Source organism: Jaculus jaculus, chromosome 14 (genome assembly GCF_020740685.1).
Source record: "Jaculus jaculus isolate mJacJac1 chromosome 14, mJacJac1.mat.Y.cur, whole genome shotgun sequence".
Taxonomy (NCBI): domain Eukaryota; kingdom Metazoa; phylum Chordata; class Mammalia; order Rodentia; family Dipodidae; genus Jaculus; species Jaculus jaculus.
This window is the reverse complement of record NC_059115.1, coordinates 3,914,292-3,929,481: the sequence shown is the minus strand read 5'-3', so window position 1 is coordinate 3,929,481 and position 15,190 is coordinate 3,914,292. Positions and strand designations below refer to the sequence as shown.

General features: G+C 52.7%; 1 protein-coding gene across 2 annotated transcripts in view; it reads right to left on the bottom strand.

The window, feature by feature from the left end:
- Nectin2 (nectin cell adhesion molecule 2) overlaps positions 1-14,773 on the bottom strand; it is a 44,881-nt gene extending 30,108 nt beyond the window's left edge. The window contains exons 1-2 of one of the 2 annotated variants that reach the window (XM_045134456.1): positions 14,407-14,773; positions 2,251-2,616 (exon numbers count right to left, since the gene is read on the bottom strand). In XM_045134456.1, the coding sequence (XP_044990391.1) occupies positions 2,251-2,616; positions 14,407-14,479 (439 nt within the window). In that variant the 5' untranslated portion in view covers positions 14,480-14,773. The remainder of the gene's footprint in view (positions 1-2,250; positions 2,617-14,406) is intronic. The other variant, XM_045134457.1, reaches the window with a different exon arrangement.
- Positions 14,774-15,190: the final 417 nt, after the last annotated feature.

Below are 15,190 nucleotides of genomic sequence, written 5' to 3'. Positions count from 1 at the left end.
GGCTCACAAGGGCCTCTAACCACTGCAAATAAACTCCAGACACACGCACCAGTTTGTCCACTGGGCTTGCATGGATCCTGGGGAATTAAACCAGGGCCATCAGGCTTTTAGGTTTTGCAAGCAAGCTCCTTCAACTGAGAAACTGTCTGTCCAGCCCCCAATTTTTTTTTCTGAGACAGTCTACGTAATACACTAAACTGAACTTTCTTCCTGCCTGCTCAGTTTCCTTGGCCTATTCCTACTGTAATTTTTTTTTTGTTGTTTGTTTTTTGAGGTAGGGTCTCACGCTAGCCCAGGCTGACCTGGAATTCACTACGGAGTCTCAGGGTGGCCTCGAACTCATGGCAATCCTCCTACCTCTGCCTCCCTAGTGCTGGGATTAAAGGCGTGCACTACCACTTTTTTCTACTGTAATATTTTAAAAAAAATTATTTATTTATGAAAGACAGAGAAAGAGTCAAAGAGAGAAAGAGAGAGAATGGGCACACCAGGGCCTCCAACCACTGTCAAGAAACTCCAGATGCATGTAACACCATGTATTATCTGGCTTAAGTAGGCACTGGGGAATCAAACTTGGGTCCTTAGGCTCTGCAGGCAAGCACCTTAACCACTAAGCCTTCTCTCCAAACTCCCAATTTCCTGTTCAGAAGCGATCATGTTATAATGTCAACAAGGTGATCTGACTCATCTTGGGCTTTGACAGCCTCTAATGGCTCTGCTACGGTGTGGGTTCCCTCCAAAGTTTCATGGGATGAAGAGCTGGTTTCCGGTATGACGGTGCGACATGATATCAATGATGTGGGATCCAGGTGTGGTGGCACACATCTGTATTCCCACAACTTGGGAGAATGAAACAGGAGGATTTCAAGTCTGAGTTTAGCCTAGGCTACAGATAACTTTGTTTCAAAATAAAAAGCCAGTTGTTTGGTTTTGGTTTTATCTTTTTTTTTTTTTTTTTTTTTAATCTTATTTTTCAAGGTAGGGTCTCACTCTAGCCCAGGCTGACCTGGAATTGACTATGTAGTCTCAGGTTGGCTTGAACTCCCTGAAATCCTCCTACCTTTGCCTCCCACGTGCTGGGATTAAAGATGTGTACCACCATGCTCAGCATGAATGCTTCTTTGTTTTTTTCTAGGTAGGGTCTCACTCTGGCCCAGGCTGACCTGGAATTCACTATGTACTCTCAAGCTGGCCTAGAACTCACACTCACAGTGATCCTCCTGCCTCTGCTGGGATTAAAGGCTTGCGTCTGCACTACTACACCCAGCCTTTTTCCTCCCTTCCTTCCTTCTTTCCCTCCTTCCTTCCTTCTTCTCTCCCTCCCTCCCTCCCTCCCTCTCTCTCTCTTTCTTTCTGTACTGGAAATTGAACCCGACAGTCTTGCAGCTGGTAGGCAAGTGATCTTTAATACAGTTACCCCCTTAGCTCTCTTTTTTCCTAGGGTGAGCTAGGGTCTCACTAATGGTTCAGGCTGTCCTTGAACTCACTCTGTAGCCCAGGCGGGCCTCAAACTTTCCATCCTCTTTCTGCTACGTCACGTCAAGTCGCTGACATGATGGGCCTACACCAGCTAACCCGGGAGAGCAGTGCGGCCAGTTGCGGTGGTATTAGGGCTTGATGGAAAGGAAGTTTACAGGGTGGCTTCCAACTCATGGGAACCAAAAAAAAAAAAAAAAAAAAGGAAATGGAATAACCAGAGTGACGTGGCTTCCAGAAAGATGCAGGGAGGGAAGAGGACCTCTGAAGGGGACTCTCCCAGACTTAGTGAGAAATGTCTCCCACCCATGAGCATCGGCCACATCCTGTGGCATGAGCAGGCTTGGAGTCTTTCTGGTCCTTCTCCCCCATCCCTTGGGCAACAGTGCCTTGTACTGACTATGGTACCTCCTCCCCTTTTTCTTTTCTTTCTTTATTTTAAACATTTATTTTAAGCCGGCTGTGGTGGCGCACGCCTTTAATCCCAGCACTTCGGAGGCAGAGGTAGGAGGATCGCCGTGAGTTCGAGGCCACCCTGAGACACCATAGTGAATTCCAGGTCAGCCTGGGCTAGAGCGAGACCCTACCTCGAAAAACCAGAAAGAAAGAAGAAAAAAAAAAAACAACATTTATTTTATAGAGCACGACCCTACCTCGAAAACAAAACAAAACAAAAGGAGGGAAAGAAGAAAGGAAGGAAGAAAAGAAAACATGAATTTTAAAGCTGAGACCACAGAAGCAGGCCAGGAAAGGACACCGCACCCGTCTGCTCACCTATGACTCTGAGCCAGGTCACGCCCCGGCGGGTGCCGTTAGGAAAGGTGGCAAACTCGCAGGTGTAGTTGCCCTCGTCCTCCACCACCAGTCCTTGGAAAGCCAGCGTGGCATCTCGCTGGTCGGCGCTGGCGTCCTGGCTGGCTTTGACAAAGGACAGCCGATCCTTGCTGAACTGAGGGTTGGGGAAGTGCACGCCGAAGGAAGGGTGGAAGGCGGCCACCGTGGCCACCCCCAGGCGTAGCCAGGTCACCTGAGACACTCGCACATTCGACGTGGGCGGAAGCAGGTGGCAGGGGAGCTCCACAGAGCCTCCCAGGCGGCCCTGCACCTCAGGAAGCACTTGCACCCACACATCCTGGGCTCCTGGAGAGAGAGGAAAGAGGTCACTCTAGTTCAGGCTGACCTGGAGTTCACTATGTATTCTCACAGTGGCCTTGAACTCACGGCACGCCACCACGCCCGGCTAGAAGGAGAATTCTATGAAGCTACACACCCTCTGCCCCGTTGTATCACTTTTCTCCACATACACGGGCTAGTTCGGGCATCTGGCTTTGTGTGGATACCGGGGAAGATTGAACCCAGGTCCTTAGGCTTTGCAGGCAAGCGCCTCAACCGCTGAGCCGTCTCTCCAGCCCTCTTTTCTCAGTTTGTGCGTGTGTGTAGAGAGTACATTCATGTACACGTGTTCATACATGTGTGGATGCATGTGCGTACAGGCCAGAGGCTGGTGGTTGGCATCTTCTTCAATCACTCATCCCTCACTTTTTAAAATTATGTTTTATTTATTTATTTTTGAGAGAGAGATTAGAGAATGGATGGGTGCAGCCACTGCAGACAAACTCCAGATGCATGCACCACCTTGTGCATCTGGCTTATGTGGGTCCTGGGGAATCAAACCAGGGTCCTTTGGCTTTGCAGAGAAGTACCTTAACCACTAAGCCATCTCTCCAGCTTGGCATTATTATTATTTTTTTTTTCAAGGTAGGGTCTCACTCTGGCCCAGGCTGACCTTGAATTCACTATGGAGTCTCAGGGTGGCCTCAGACTCACTCCCCCTACCTCCGCCTCCTGAGTGCTGGGATTAAAGTCATGTGCCACCATGCCCGACATATATATTTTTAAATAAAATATGTATTTGCAAGCAGTGAGATAGGAGAGAGACAGAGAAAATGGACACACCAGGACCTCCAGCCACTGCAAACAAGCTCCAGACACATGCGCCCCCTTGTGCATCTGGCTTACGTGGGTCCTGAAGAATCAAACCAGGGTCCTTTGGCTTGGCAGGTAAACGCCTTAACTGCTAAGCCATCTCTCAAGCCCCTGAGCCTTATTTTTTGAGACAGGGTCATCTCTCATTGAACTTAGAGCTCACCAGTGTGGCTTGTCGAGCTAGGGAGCGAGCACCCAGGGATCCTCCTGACTCCAACTCCCCAGTGCCGGGGTTCCAGCTCCTGCATGGCTGCTCAGCCTAGTGCGTCATGTTTGCCAGACAAGAGTTTTGCCAGTGGACTCGGCTCCAGAGCCCCTTGTTTCCCCCGTTTTAATAACAACAGGAACAAGGAAGAACGTGAGCATATGGATGCTGGCTCTCAACAGCATCAACTGAGGTCTGTGCCTCAGTTTCCCAGCTGTATAATGAGGATAATGACGGTGTCTGTCTCTCACGGCTGTTATGAGAGTCGAGGGATGTTTGCGAAGCACTTGGCACAGAGCCACGGGAAGCTGGAGATGAGAACGTAAATACTGAGGCCGGTGTAATTATGAGCGCGGCCCTTGACACAGCCCTGAGGCGACACAAGGCCAAGGGTGCCACGCCTGTCTCCAGGGTCAGCTGCTCCCTTGCAGTGAGCAGTGTGTGCGGCCGCTGCTGATCTCACACACGGGGGAGCTGAGCCAATGTGAGCAGATGTCACCAAGGAGTGAACCTGGCAGAAACACAGTCCCATGGAAGGGACAGTGATGGCGATGATGGGTAAACAGCCACCAGTGAAGGCTCAACACTGTCACCACACAACCTGCATTCTCCTCGTGACCTAACCTCAGCGGGCTGCAAAGTGAGGTGTAGGGCAGACCAGTGGAAAATGGGGCCATGGCTCAGAGGTAGAGCACTTGTCTAGAGTCCACAGTGAGGGGCTGGGGGCGTGTCTCAGAGGTAGAGCACTTGTCTAGATCCACAGTGAGGGGCTGGGGGCGTGTCTCAGAGGTAGAGCACTTGTCTAGAGTCCACAGTGAGGGGCTGGGGGCGTGGCTCAGAGGTAGAGCACTTGTCTAGAGTCCACAGTGAGGGGCTGGGGGCGTGGCTCAGAGGTAGAGCACTTGTCTAGATCCACAGTGAGGGGCTGGGGTCGTGGCTCAGAGGTACAGCACTTGTCTAGAATCCACAGTGAGGGGCTGGGGGCGTGGCTCAGAGGTAGAGCACTTGTCTAGATCCACAGTGAGGGGCTGGGGGCGTGGCTCAGAGGTAGAGCACTTGTCTAGAGTCCACAGTGAGGGGCTGGGGGCGTGGCTCAGAGGTAGAGCACTTGTCTAGGATCCACAGTGAGAGGCTGGGGGCGTGGCTCAGAGGTAGAGCACTTGTCTAGAATCCACAGTGAGGGGCTGGGGGCGTGGCTCAGAGGTAGAGCACTTGTCTAGATCCACAGTGAGGGGCTGGGGCGTGGCTCAGAGGTAGAGCACTTGTCTAGATCCACAGTGAGGGGCTGGGGGCGTGGTTCAGTGGTACAGAGCTTCCTTGAAATACTGGAGATTTTGTTTCCCATCCCCATGCCCCATGGTGGGGGAAGCTTAAGAAAAACGTTGACACACACAGATCCATGTGGGCTTCCAGCCTATCCTGTCCCTCCAAAATGAGTGACCTTTTCAAACCCAAGTTCTTCCATGTGTAAAATGGAGACATTTAAGCCACCCCGCAGGGTCCCCTGTGATAATCCCACTAAAAGATCACCTCACTGCTCTGCAGGCCCGGTCAAAAGGTCAGTCTGTCACTGTAGGCTGCATCTGGCTGGGGCCTGCATTTATTTCAGCCAACACAGAGGTTTCTGTTTTACTTTGTTTTGTTTTAGACAGTCTCACTATTTATCTTCAGCTAGCCTTGAGCTCTTGTAGATCCTCCTGCCTCAGCCTCCCACCCAAGTGCTGGGATCAAAAGTCTGCACACCTGGGATCCATCAGCAATCCACCTGTAAAGCTCTTCCACCTCAGTATATAGCTCAGGATAGAAGTTTTGGAATCAACCCAACCAAGAAGTCTCTGTGTCTTGCCCTGCGTGAAATCTATCAGGAAACCCTTGGAGGGTTTTAACCAGGAAGAGGAACAGGGTTAGGCTTAGAAAGATTCTTCAGAAAAAGGCCGGGCGTGGTGGCACACACTTTTCATCCCAGCATTTAGGAGACAGAGACAAGAGGATCACCATGAGTTCATGACCACCCTGAGACCACATAGTGAATTCCAGACCAGCCTGGGACACAGTGAGACCCTTTACCTTGAAAAACAAACCAAAAACAGAGAGAGACAGAGAGAGAAAACATCATTTAACGGGCTAAGTAGATAGCTCAGTAGTTAAATGTGCTTCCTTGCAAAGTCTGCTGGCCCTGGTTCAATTCCCCAGTAGTCACAAAGCCTGGTGTGCAAAGTGGCACAGGCATCTGGAGTTCATTTGCAATGGCAAGTGGCCTGGTGTGCCCATTCTCATTCTCATCAGTTCCCTCTCTTACAAATAAATAAATAATAATTAACTGTATTACATTCTTTTAAAAAAATTGACATTTAAAAAGAATATATTTAGCCGGGCGTGGTGGCATACGCCTTTAATCCCAGAACTCGGGAGTAAATTCCAGGTCAGCCTGGGCTAGAGTGAGACCCTACATTGGAAAACAAAACAAAACAAAACAACACAATATATATATATATATATATATATTTAACCATGGGATATTGTTTATAATCATGGAAGTTGTCAATAAAAAATAATTTAATAAAAAAAGAAAGATGCTCCCTCCAGACATAAAATGGCCTGGATATCCATGATCTCATAGTGCCTGACACTACCTACACAAGACCATCATAAGAGGAAGAAAAGATCATGACATCAAAATCAAAGAGAGACTGATTGAGAGGGGGAGGGGATATGATGGAGAATGGAATTTCAAAGGGGAAAGTGGGGGGGGGGGAGGGTATTACCATGGGATATTTTTTTATAATCATGGAAAATGTTAATAAAAATTGAGAAGAAAATAAAGTCATTTTTTCAAATTTAAAATTCAAATTTAAAGAAAAAATATTTATTTATTTAGAAAGAGAGAGGCAGAGAGAGAGAACTGGTACACCAGGGTCTTCAGCTACCACAAACAAACCCCAGATGCATGCATCACATTGTGCTTTGGTGGGTCCTGGGGACTTGAACCTGGGTCCTTTGGCTTTGTAGGCAAGTGCCTTAACTGCTAAGCTATCCCTCTGGCCAAGGTCAAGTTGACCTGGAACTCACTCTGTAGCCGCAGGCTGACCTTGAACTTCAAGCAATCCTCCTGTCTTTGCCTCCCAAGTGCTGAGACTAAAGGCAAGGCTTTCATCCTTTTATTTATTCTTTTTTAAATTATTTACTTACTTAATTGTGTGTGTGTGGGAGAGAGAGAGAGAGAGAAAGAAAGAGAGCGAGAGCGAGAGAGATAATGGGCACAGCAGGCCTTTTGGCCACTGCAAACTCACTCCAGATACATGCACCACCTTGTACATCTGGCTTACGTGGGTACTGGGGAATCGAACCTGGGCTCCTAGGCTTTGGAGGCTCAACCCTAGGCTATCTTTCTAGCCCCCATTCCTTTATTTTATTATTTTTTTAAATTTAATACAGAAGGAGAAGGAGAGAGAGAGACATAGAATGGGCGTGCCAGGGCTTCTAGATAATGCAAATGAACTCCAGATGAGTGTGCCATGGCTTACGTGGGAAATGGGGAATTGAACCTGGGTCCTTAGGCTTTATAGGCAAACACCTAAACCATTAAGCCATCTCTCCAGCCCTCCATTCCTTTATTTTTGAGACAGGGTCTCCAGGCTGGCCTCTAATTCACTATGTGGCCAAAGATGCCCTTGAAGTCCTGATCTGCCTCCTCCACCTTCCAAGAGTGCCGAGATCATAGGCATGGACCGCCACGCTTGGTTTATGTGGGGCCAGGATGGAACCCAGGGCTTCCCACATGCTAGGTAGGCGCTCTGCCCATTGAGCTATCTCAGGCTCATAAAACTAGTCTTTACAGGGGTCCTAAAATCCTGCATGGTACTGTCCACCCCTTTTTCAACCTTGTCACTCATGTTCCTCTTCCCTCTCTGCTCCAGCCACACTGATCTCCCTCTGGTCTTCACAACCAAGTCCTGCCTCAGGGCCCTTTGAACTTGCTGTTTTCCCTTCTCTGTCTATTCATCTGGCTTCCTCTCCCCACTTCCTTCATATTTTCTTCTTTCTTTCTTTCTTTCTTTTTTTTTTTTTTGCTTAGTGGCCATTCCTTGATTGCCACCAAGGTCTCTTGTCGCTGCAAACAAATACCAGATGCTACCTGGAACAGTTTTCACATTTTAGCATTATGTGGGTGCTTGCTAGAGAACCGAACCCGAGCTGGCAGGCAGAGTTAAAGTGTGGGCTTGGCAAAAAAAAAAAAAAAAAAAAGCAAAAGCAGAGAAACAAACAAACAAACAACAACAAGAACAACAAACTATATTCGTTACCAAAGAACCCAGGTTCGATTCCCCAGGACCCTTGTAAGCCAGATGCACAAGGTGGCACATGTATCTGGAGTTTGTTTAACAGTGGCCGAAGTCCCTGGCATTCTCATTCTCTCTCTCCCCCGCCTCTTTCTGTCTCTCTTAAACAAATAAAATAAAATTACACCAAAGGGGGAAAAAAAAACCCCAAAAAACAGTGTGGGCTTGGGGCTGGAAGAATGGCTTAGCGTTTAAGGCATTTGCCTGCGAAGCCTAAGGACCCAGCTTCCATTCCCAGAACCCACCTAAGCCAGATGCACAAAGTGACGCATGTGTCTGGAATTCGTTTGCAGTGGCTGGAGGCTTTGGTGCGCCCATTCTTTCTCTCTATCTGGCTCTTTCTCCCTCCTCCTCTCTCTCAAATAAATAAATAAATAAAATATTTCCCCAAGGGCAACAGGGGAGTCATGGAGAGGGAGGAAGGGTAAGGCTGGGCTGGGACTGAGTCTGATGGGTGCCGGAGATGCCAGGGGTTTGTGCAGGTGCCCTAACAGGTGTGTGGGGGCAGGGAAAGGAAGCAAAGATGACTAGTTTGGTGTTAGGATCCAATCCAAGCCGGCGCTGGTGCGGGTGACCTTGGCTGGGACATGCCAAGACCACACCCATTCCTGGGGGGGGGAGGGGGCGGGGGGTGGGCAATACTGATAGGTGACAGCTCTATAGAGATGTCATCTGGGTCCCCAAACACACTTCCTCTCCATGAGGACTGGGTCAGCAAACTTCCTACAAGGCAGAACGGGCAGCGTCCAGGAGGCCCAGAGAGAACATCAGGGGCCAGGGACACAAGAGTCTGGAATGTGTTGATATACAGGCCTGGGGCCCTGGGGCTTGGACTCCTGGGTCTGTGAGGGAGGACGATTGTGGTCTGCATCCCAGAGGCTGTCCCCCCCCCCACCCCCCACTACTGGGTCTGAGCTGCCAGACTGGGTCCTGGATTCCTGCATTCTTGCCTGACTGGCTCCTTAACACTCAGCCCTGACCCCTGGAGCCCTAGAAAACACAGGGTCCTGCTCCTCATAGCAGGGTGGGGCAGACCTCCCGGTGAGGCCCAAGTGCTTAGAAAAGTGGCCTCAGCTGCTGCCTCAGCCACCTGGTTAATTAATTAATTACATTAATCACAGTTCCCGCCCCCACAGCGGACATCCGGAGCCTGGGTGAGGGTTGAGCAGAGATCAGCTGCCTGGGTCCACCCCGGGTCGGTGACTAGATTTCTGTGCCTCCTGAGCTCGGTCGGCTCTGGCTTTCCCGCTGCAATAGCTCAGCCCCCCGCAGGAGTCTCACACTCCCCGGGAGGCTGGTCCTGGCTCAGCCCTGGGACAGATCCTTCCCACATCCTGCCAAGACAGTTGACACCTCAGTGTCTGTCCCTGGAGACACCAGCCTCCCAGCTTCTGAGTCTTTTCCTTCTCTGGTTTCTTTTCGGTCTTTTTCTAAATTTTATTTGATTTCTTTACTTGCAAGCAGGGAGAGAGAAAGAGAAAAGACAGACAAAGAGAATTGGTGTACCAGGGCCTCCAACCTCTTACAAACAAACTCCAGATGGCACACACCACTTTATGCATCTGACTTTATGTGGGTACTGGGGGGGGGGTCAACTGGTCATTATTAGGCTTTGCAAGCAAGCGTCTTAACCGCTGAGCCATCTCTCCAACCCCTCTCTCAGTCTTTCATCTGGAAGGATCTTTGCATCTCTGCTGTATCTTTATTACTTGTTTGTTTGTTTTAAGGTAGGGTCTCACTCTAGCCCAGGCTGACCTGAAATTCATTATTAAGTCTCAGGGTGGCCTTGAACTCCCGATGATCCTCCTATCTATCTCTGCCCCTCTGATCTTTCTACCTCATCCTCCCGAAGGCTGGGATTAAAGGCATGCAACACCACACCCGGCTTCTCTCTTTTTTTCTCTGAGTGTGTGTGGTGTCTACACATGTGCACATGGGCTCACAGGCGTGTACAGGCCAGACAACCATCAGCTGTTCTTCCTCTTTTTTCCTTGAGACTAAGTCTCTCCTGAATGTGGAGAGATGGGTTTCTCTCTTTGTGTGCACGCTGGGTGCTTGCCTGGGGGAGGGGTCCGCTAGCCTGTGGTGGCAGGACTGGAATGTCAGGTGTCTAGCTTAGTTGTCTTGTTTTGGGCTAGAATCTCTATCTCTCCCCCCACCCCCGTCCCCGCCCCAGGGGGATTTCAGCTACAGGTGCGTGTAGCCATTCCCAGATGTTCTACATGGGATCTGGAGATTTGAACTCAGACCTTCATGCTTGCTCAGAAAGTGTGTCTTCTTTCTTTCCTTTCTTTAGGTTTTTCAAGGTAGAATCTTGCTCCAGTCCAGGCTGACCTGGAATTCACTATGTAGCCTCAAGCAGGCCTCAAATTCACAGTGATCCTCCCACCTCTGCCTCCTGATCTTTCGACCTCAGCCTCCCGAATGCTGGGAATTAAAGGCGTGTGTTACGATGCCCAGTTTTTTTTTTTCTTATTTTTATTAATTAATTTATTTGTTTTGTTTCCAGGTAAGATCTCCCTCTAGCCCAGGCTGACCTGGAGTTCACTCTGTAGTCCCAGGCTGGCGTGGAACTCATGATCCTCCTGCCTCAGCCTCCCCAGTGGTTAGGATTTCAGGCACGGATTTCTGCTTTCCTCCCTTCCTTCCTCAGATTTCTGGAGACATCCTCCTCATAGTACACAATCACCCATTATAGCACACAGCTGGTAGAGTGTTTGCCTCACATGCATGAGGCCCTGGGCTTGGTGCCCAAAACCATCACATTTCCAGTAGCCACAAAGTTATCAGCACCTCTCTTTCGTCCGGGTGTCTGACATCAGAGGTCTCTTCTTGGGCCTTTATCTCCAGTCTGGAATGTGCTGGTATCTCTCTGTGGCTCACTCCTGGGGGCTATGGTCTCTCTGTGTGTCTGGACTACAAATCTCGTCTGTCGGTCACTCTTCATGTATTCGTTCCTTTCACTGAGACCAGGGTCTGTCATAGCCCAGGCTGACCTCACACACCTCACAATCCTCCTGCCTCGGCCTCGTGAGTGCTGGGATTACAGGTGTGTGTCAGCACACCTGGTGTAGGGTCCTTGCTCTCTGACTCTCTGGGGTCTCCAGTGTGTCCACATGTCTCTGACACATTCATTTCTTTTTTTTCGCCCTGCCTGGGCTCTCCCCCTTCCCCCTCCCCGCTGCCTGCTCCATTTCTCAGCACCACTGGGACATTAAAAATGTAACAGTGTCCTAGGCAGGGGCGGGGGAGCTGGCCCTTGTGCATGACTCCCTGTCCCTCCTGTGTCCACCAGAAGTCCCTGTGGCCCCCACATGCTGATGGCCCGTGCCCAGTCCTCTGTGAGCCATACATAGTACCACCCACCTTCCCCTCTCCTCAGCTGGGGTCTTTTGGGATCCCGCATGGTCACCAAACCTCTCTGCTGCCTGCCCCTCTCTTCTGATGTCCCTGCTCAGCCTCCGCCTCCCCCCAATGCCCTGTCCCCCTGTCCCCTTCCGCAGCCTGCCCCACTTCGTCCTCACAGCTGCGTTTCCCTCTCTCTCCATTCTTCTGCATGTGACTCCATGCCTAGGTCTGATCGGAGTCCTCCCTCCCTTGGCTCCTGTCCCCATCCCTGCATCTCTGTGCTGTCCTTGCGGGCCCCCCCCCCTTCAGTTCAGTTCTGCTCAGTCCCCCTTCCCTAACAAGAAGAGACAGCCAGGCCTGCGTCCCCCACTCCCGTCCCCTCCCCCACCGCTGCACGGTCGACTTGGAAGAGCAGAGAAAGCTTGGGGAGGACTGGGGGGAAGGGGAGGGGCAAGGCTCAGGCAGAGGTCCAGGTGCTGCACCCCCATTCTCTGAGGAGGCCACAGAGGGGAGGAAGCAGGGGAGATAGAGCCTGGGTGACAGAGATGGGGAGGGGGAGAGGGGAGGCGAGAAGGGAAGAGAGCTCTGGGGGTTGGGGGGGGAAGACGGGATGGGGGAAGGGAGAGGAAGATGGGAAGAGAGAAAGTGAGGGAAGAGGGAAAGCAGAGAGAGAGAGAGAGAGAGAGAGGAGAGGAGAGAGAAAGGGGAGAAACTGAAAGAGGAAAGGAAAAGGAGGGATAGAGTGTAGTGAGGAGGGGAGATGAGAAAAGGGGGAAGTGAGGGAAAGGAAAGAGAGAGAGAGAGAGAGAGGGAGGGAGGGAGCGGGAGAGGAAGAAGGGTCAGGAAAGCCTAGCCCCCATCTTTCTCATAGCATCTGAATTCTCTCCAAGGACCTCAGTGAGACCTGGCCAGAGCCCTACAGGGGAGGGACAGTTACCCCGATTTGTGAGGAAGGAGCGAACAGGTGCAGGGTTGGGAGCCCACCCGGACAGGGACTCTGAAAGGTGGGCTGTGTTCCCAAAGGCCGGGGCTCTGCGCTCCAGGCCTCCGCATGGGGGCCAAGGACCGAGACGTGTGCTCTTGTGAAAGTGGCTGTCCCTTTCACTTTCCTCATTTGCAAGATGGGGACGGGTGTCTGTGTGTGTGTGTGTGGGGGGGGAGTAGACAAGGTTTGTTTTTTGGGAAGATCTGGAACCTACGAGATCATGCACCCCCCCCACTCCCTCCCGGGTTGTGGACTGGTGGATTCTCAGCATTTACCTAGAAGTGGCAAGTTGTGATCTCATCTATGGCTCTCACACAGGAAAAGAAAAAAAAAAGAGGGGGAGAGGTAGTCTTTAGCTCAGGGTCAAGGTTGGGGAGAACTTAAGAGACGCTGGAGGAAAAAAAAAAAAAAATGAGAACAGACCACCGGCGAGAGACTCCGTCAAGCTTCCACCGTCCCCCAGACCCCTTCAGTCCCTTTCTGGCCAGACCCTATGGAGACCCACAATTTGTAGCTGGGCATAATAAACAACCAGGTCACCTGCAAGGGGCGGGGCTCGCAAACCTGTTTCCTCCCAGCCTCTCCCCCCCCTCCTCCTCCTCCTCCTCTGGGGGCCCAGCCCCTCCCCGAGTGGGGGTGGAGGAGGGGGCCCAAGCACCAACCAGGAGGCTCCACCCGTCCACTTTCCAAAAGGGCCCCATGGACAAAGGACAGGCCGGGGGGGCGGGGAGACGGTGAGGTCCCGAAACCGGGAGTCCCGGAACCTGGGAGCGCGCTCCTGCCCCGCCCCGCCCCTCCCGGGCTGGGTGAAAGCGATACCCGGAAAACTTCCCCCGGGACCGCGCCACTCGTAAGGAAAGGGGTGTGTGTGTGTGTTGGGGGGGAACCCAGGCTTTGGGTCCCGACCCCTGACTCTACTCGGGGCTCAGCAGACTTGAGTCCCTTAACTTCCAAGCACCGTCTTTGGCCCTGGATCTAGCATGGGGGAGGGGGGGGTGACAAAAGGTCAGTCAACTGACCACTACTCCAGAGCTCACAACTCCATCTGAAGCTAGTGCAATTGAACCTCTGCCCTCCCCCCACCCCCACGCACACACCCTAACCCCACTTCGACCTGAATCACCGGGGTGTTGTGGGAGGTGGGCAGAGCTCGCCCGATGCCCACAGTGAAGCCCAGAAATGCACCAAGTTTGAGCCCCTCGCGCGCCTACCCCTCCCACCAATTCTACTTAGAACCCCTCCCCCGTTTAGGGTGAGCCTCTGGCCTCCCATGTGCATCCCACCTGAGACCCCTGAGGTTAAAGCTCCCTCTCCCCCCAAAAACAACCATTCATTTTTCTCCTGGAGCCCACTGCAAACTCCTGGAGAGGCCTGAGCCGGGAGTTCAGGCTCAGGCCCTAACCCAACTTCAGCTCATCCACGTCTCCCCCCCCCCCCCGAACACACCACCCCCTCCTAAAGTCCAAGCTTTCCCAAAACCCCTGGTCTAGATAACCTGGTCTGTCTGTCTAGCTAGACGCCCCCACTCCCCCCCTACTTCTCCCCGGGCCTCAGCGCCCCAATCTGGACAAGGAGGAAAAAAAAAAGGCGGGGGTGGGGGTCGTCTCGCCTCACCATTACGACCCTCTCTAGCTAGTGAGTGGGGGAAAACATTCCCCACATTCCTGAGGAGGGGGTATAGCAGAGACGGAAATTCAGATCCAGCCTAAGTGATGGGGGGGGGCTCCCCGCAGGGTGGGGAGGATTTAACCCATTCGGTGCTCGCGGTGCTGGGGGCGATCCAAGGGGAGGTGGAGGAGATGGAAAAAGCCCAGGGACTTGGGAGGGGGGGATTGGTAGGATGGGCATTTGGGATTAAGAAAGATGTTACAGGGGTGAAGGAGGGACGCAGAGGGGAGGGGTTCGGAGACTCAGAAAGGGAATGGGGTGTGCTGGGGGGGGTGGGGAGGATCAGAGTCGGTAGGTGCAGTCTGGAAGGGGCATCGGGGCTGTAGGAAGTGGGGTGGGGGCCGACGCTAGGGCATTCGAAGGCAGGGGAGGGGAGAGGACAACGACGGTCATTTTACCTGTTTCCCGGAGCAGCAGCAGCAGCAGCAGCGGTGACAATCTGGACAGCGGGATGGCTGCGGCCCGGGCCATGGGGGGCCCGGGGAAGGGACTGGGCCCGTGCAAAGGGGGGGACCCACGGGCCACTCCCGCGTGCACCGATCGGCTGGGAGGGCGATCAGGTGCCTGAAGGGTCTGGCTCTAGGCCTGGTTCCCGCCACACAACTGCTCTCCAGCTCGGTATTTTTTTTTTCCTCCGGGCTCAGCTTTTCACCACGCGCACACACACACACACACACTCACACACACACTCTCACACACACACACACCCCTCCTTCCCCTAAGCCTCAGCTCGCTCTCCCCTCTCTCTCTCTCCCTCTCTCCCTCCCTCTCTGGATCCGCGCCCCTCAGCACCTCGCTCGCTGAGCTCCGGAGGGTCGGACTCGTTGACGTCACGGGATCCACCCCGTCCTTCTCTCTACCTATCGGATCTCCGCTCCCTGGCCACGCCCACCTGCCGGATGATGACTCCGCCCCCCGCCCCGACCCCACCCCCACCCCCCCGCTCCCTTGAATTCCACGCCCGTCGGACCCGGGAATTCTACGAGGGCCTGCGTTCCAGGAATCAATTTTTGTTCCTCTTCGTCCCCCCTCTTCCATTAAGGCCCCGTCCTAGGCTCAAGCCCCGCCTCCTCCAGCATCTAGCCACGCCCCCTCGGACATCCTAGCCACGCCCCCTGCCCTCGCGACCTGGGAGCGCACCCCCATCCCTCTACTGGCGGCTTCAAAGCCGTGGCCACGCCC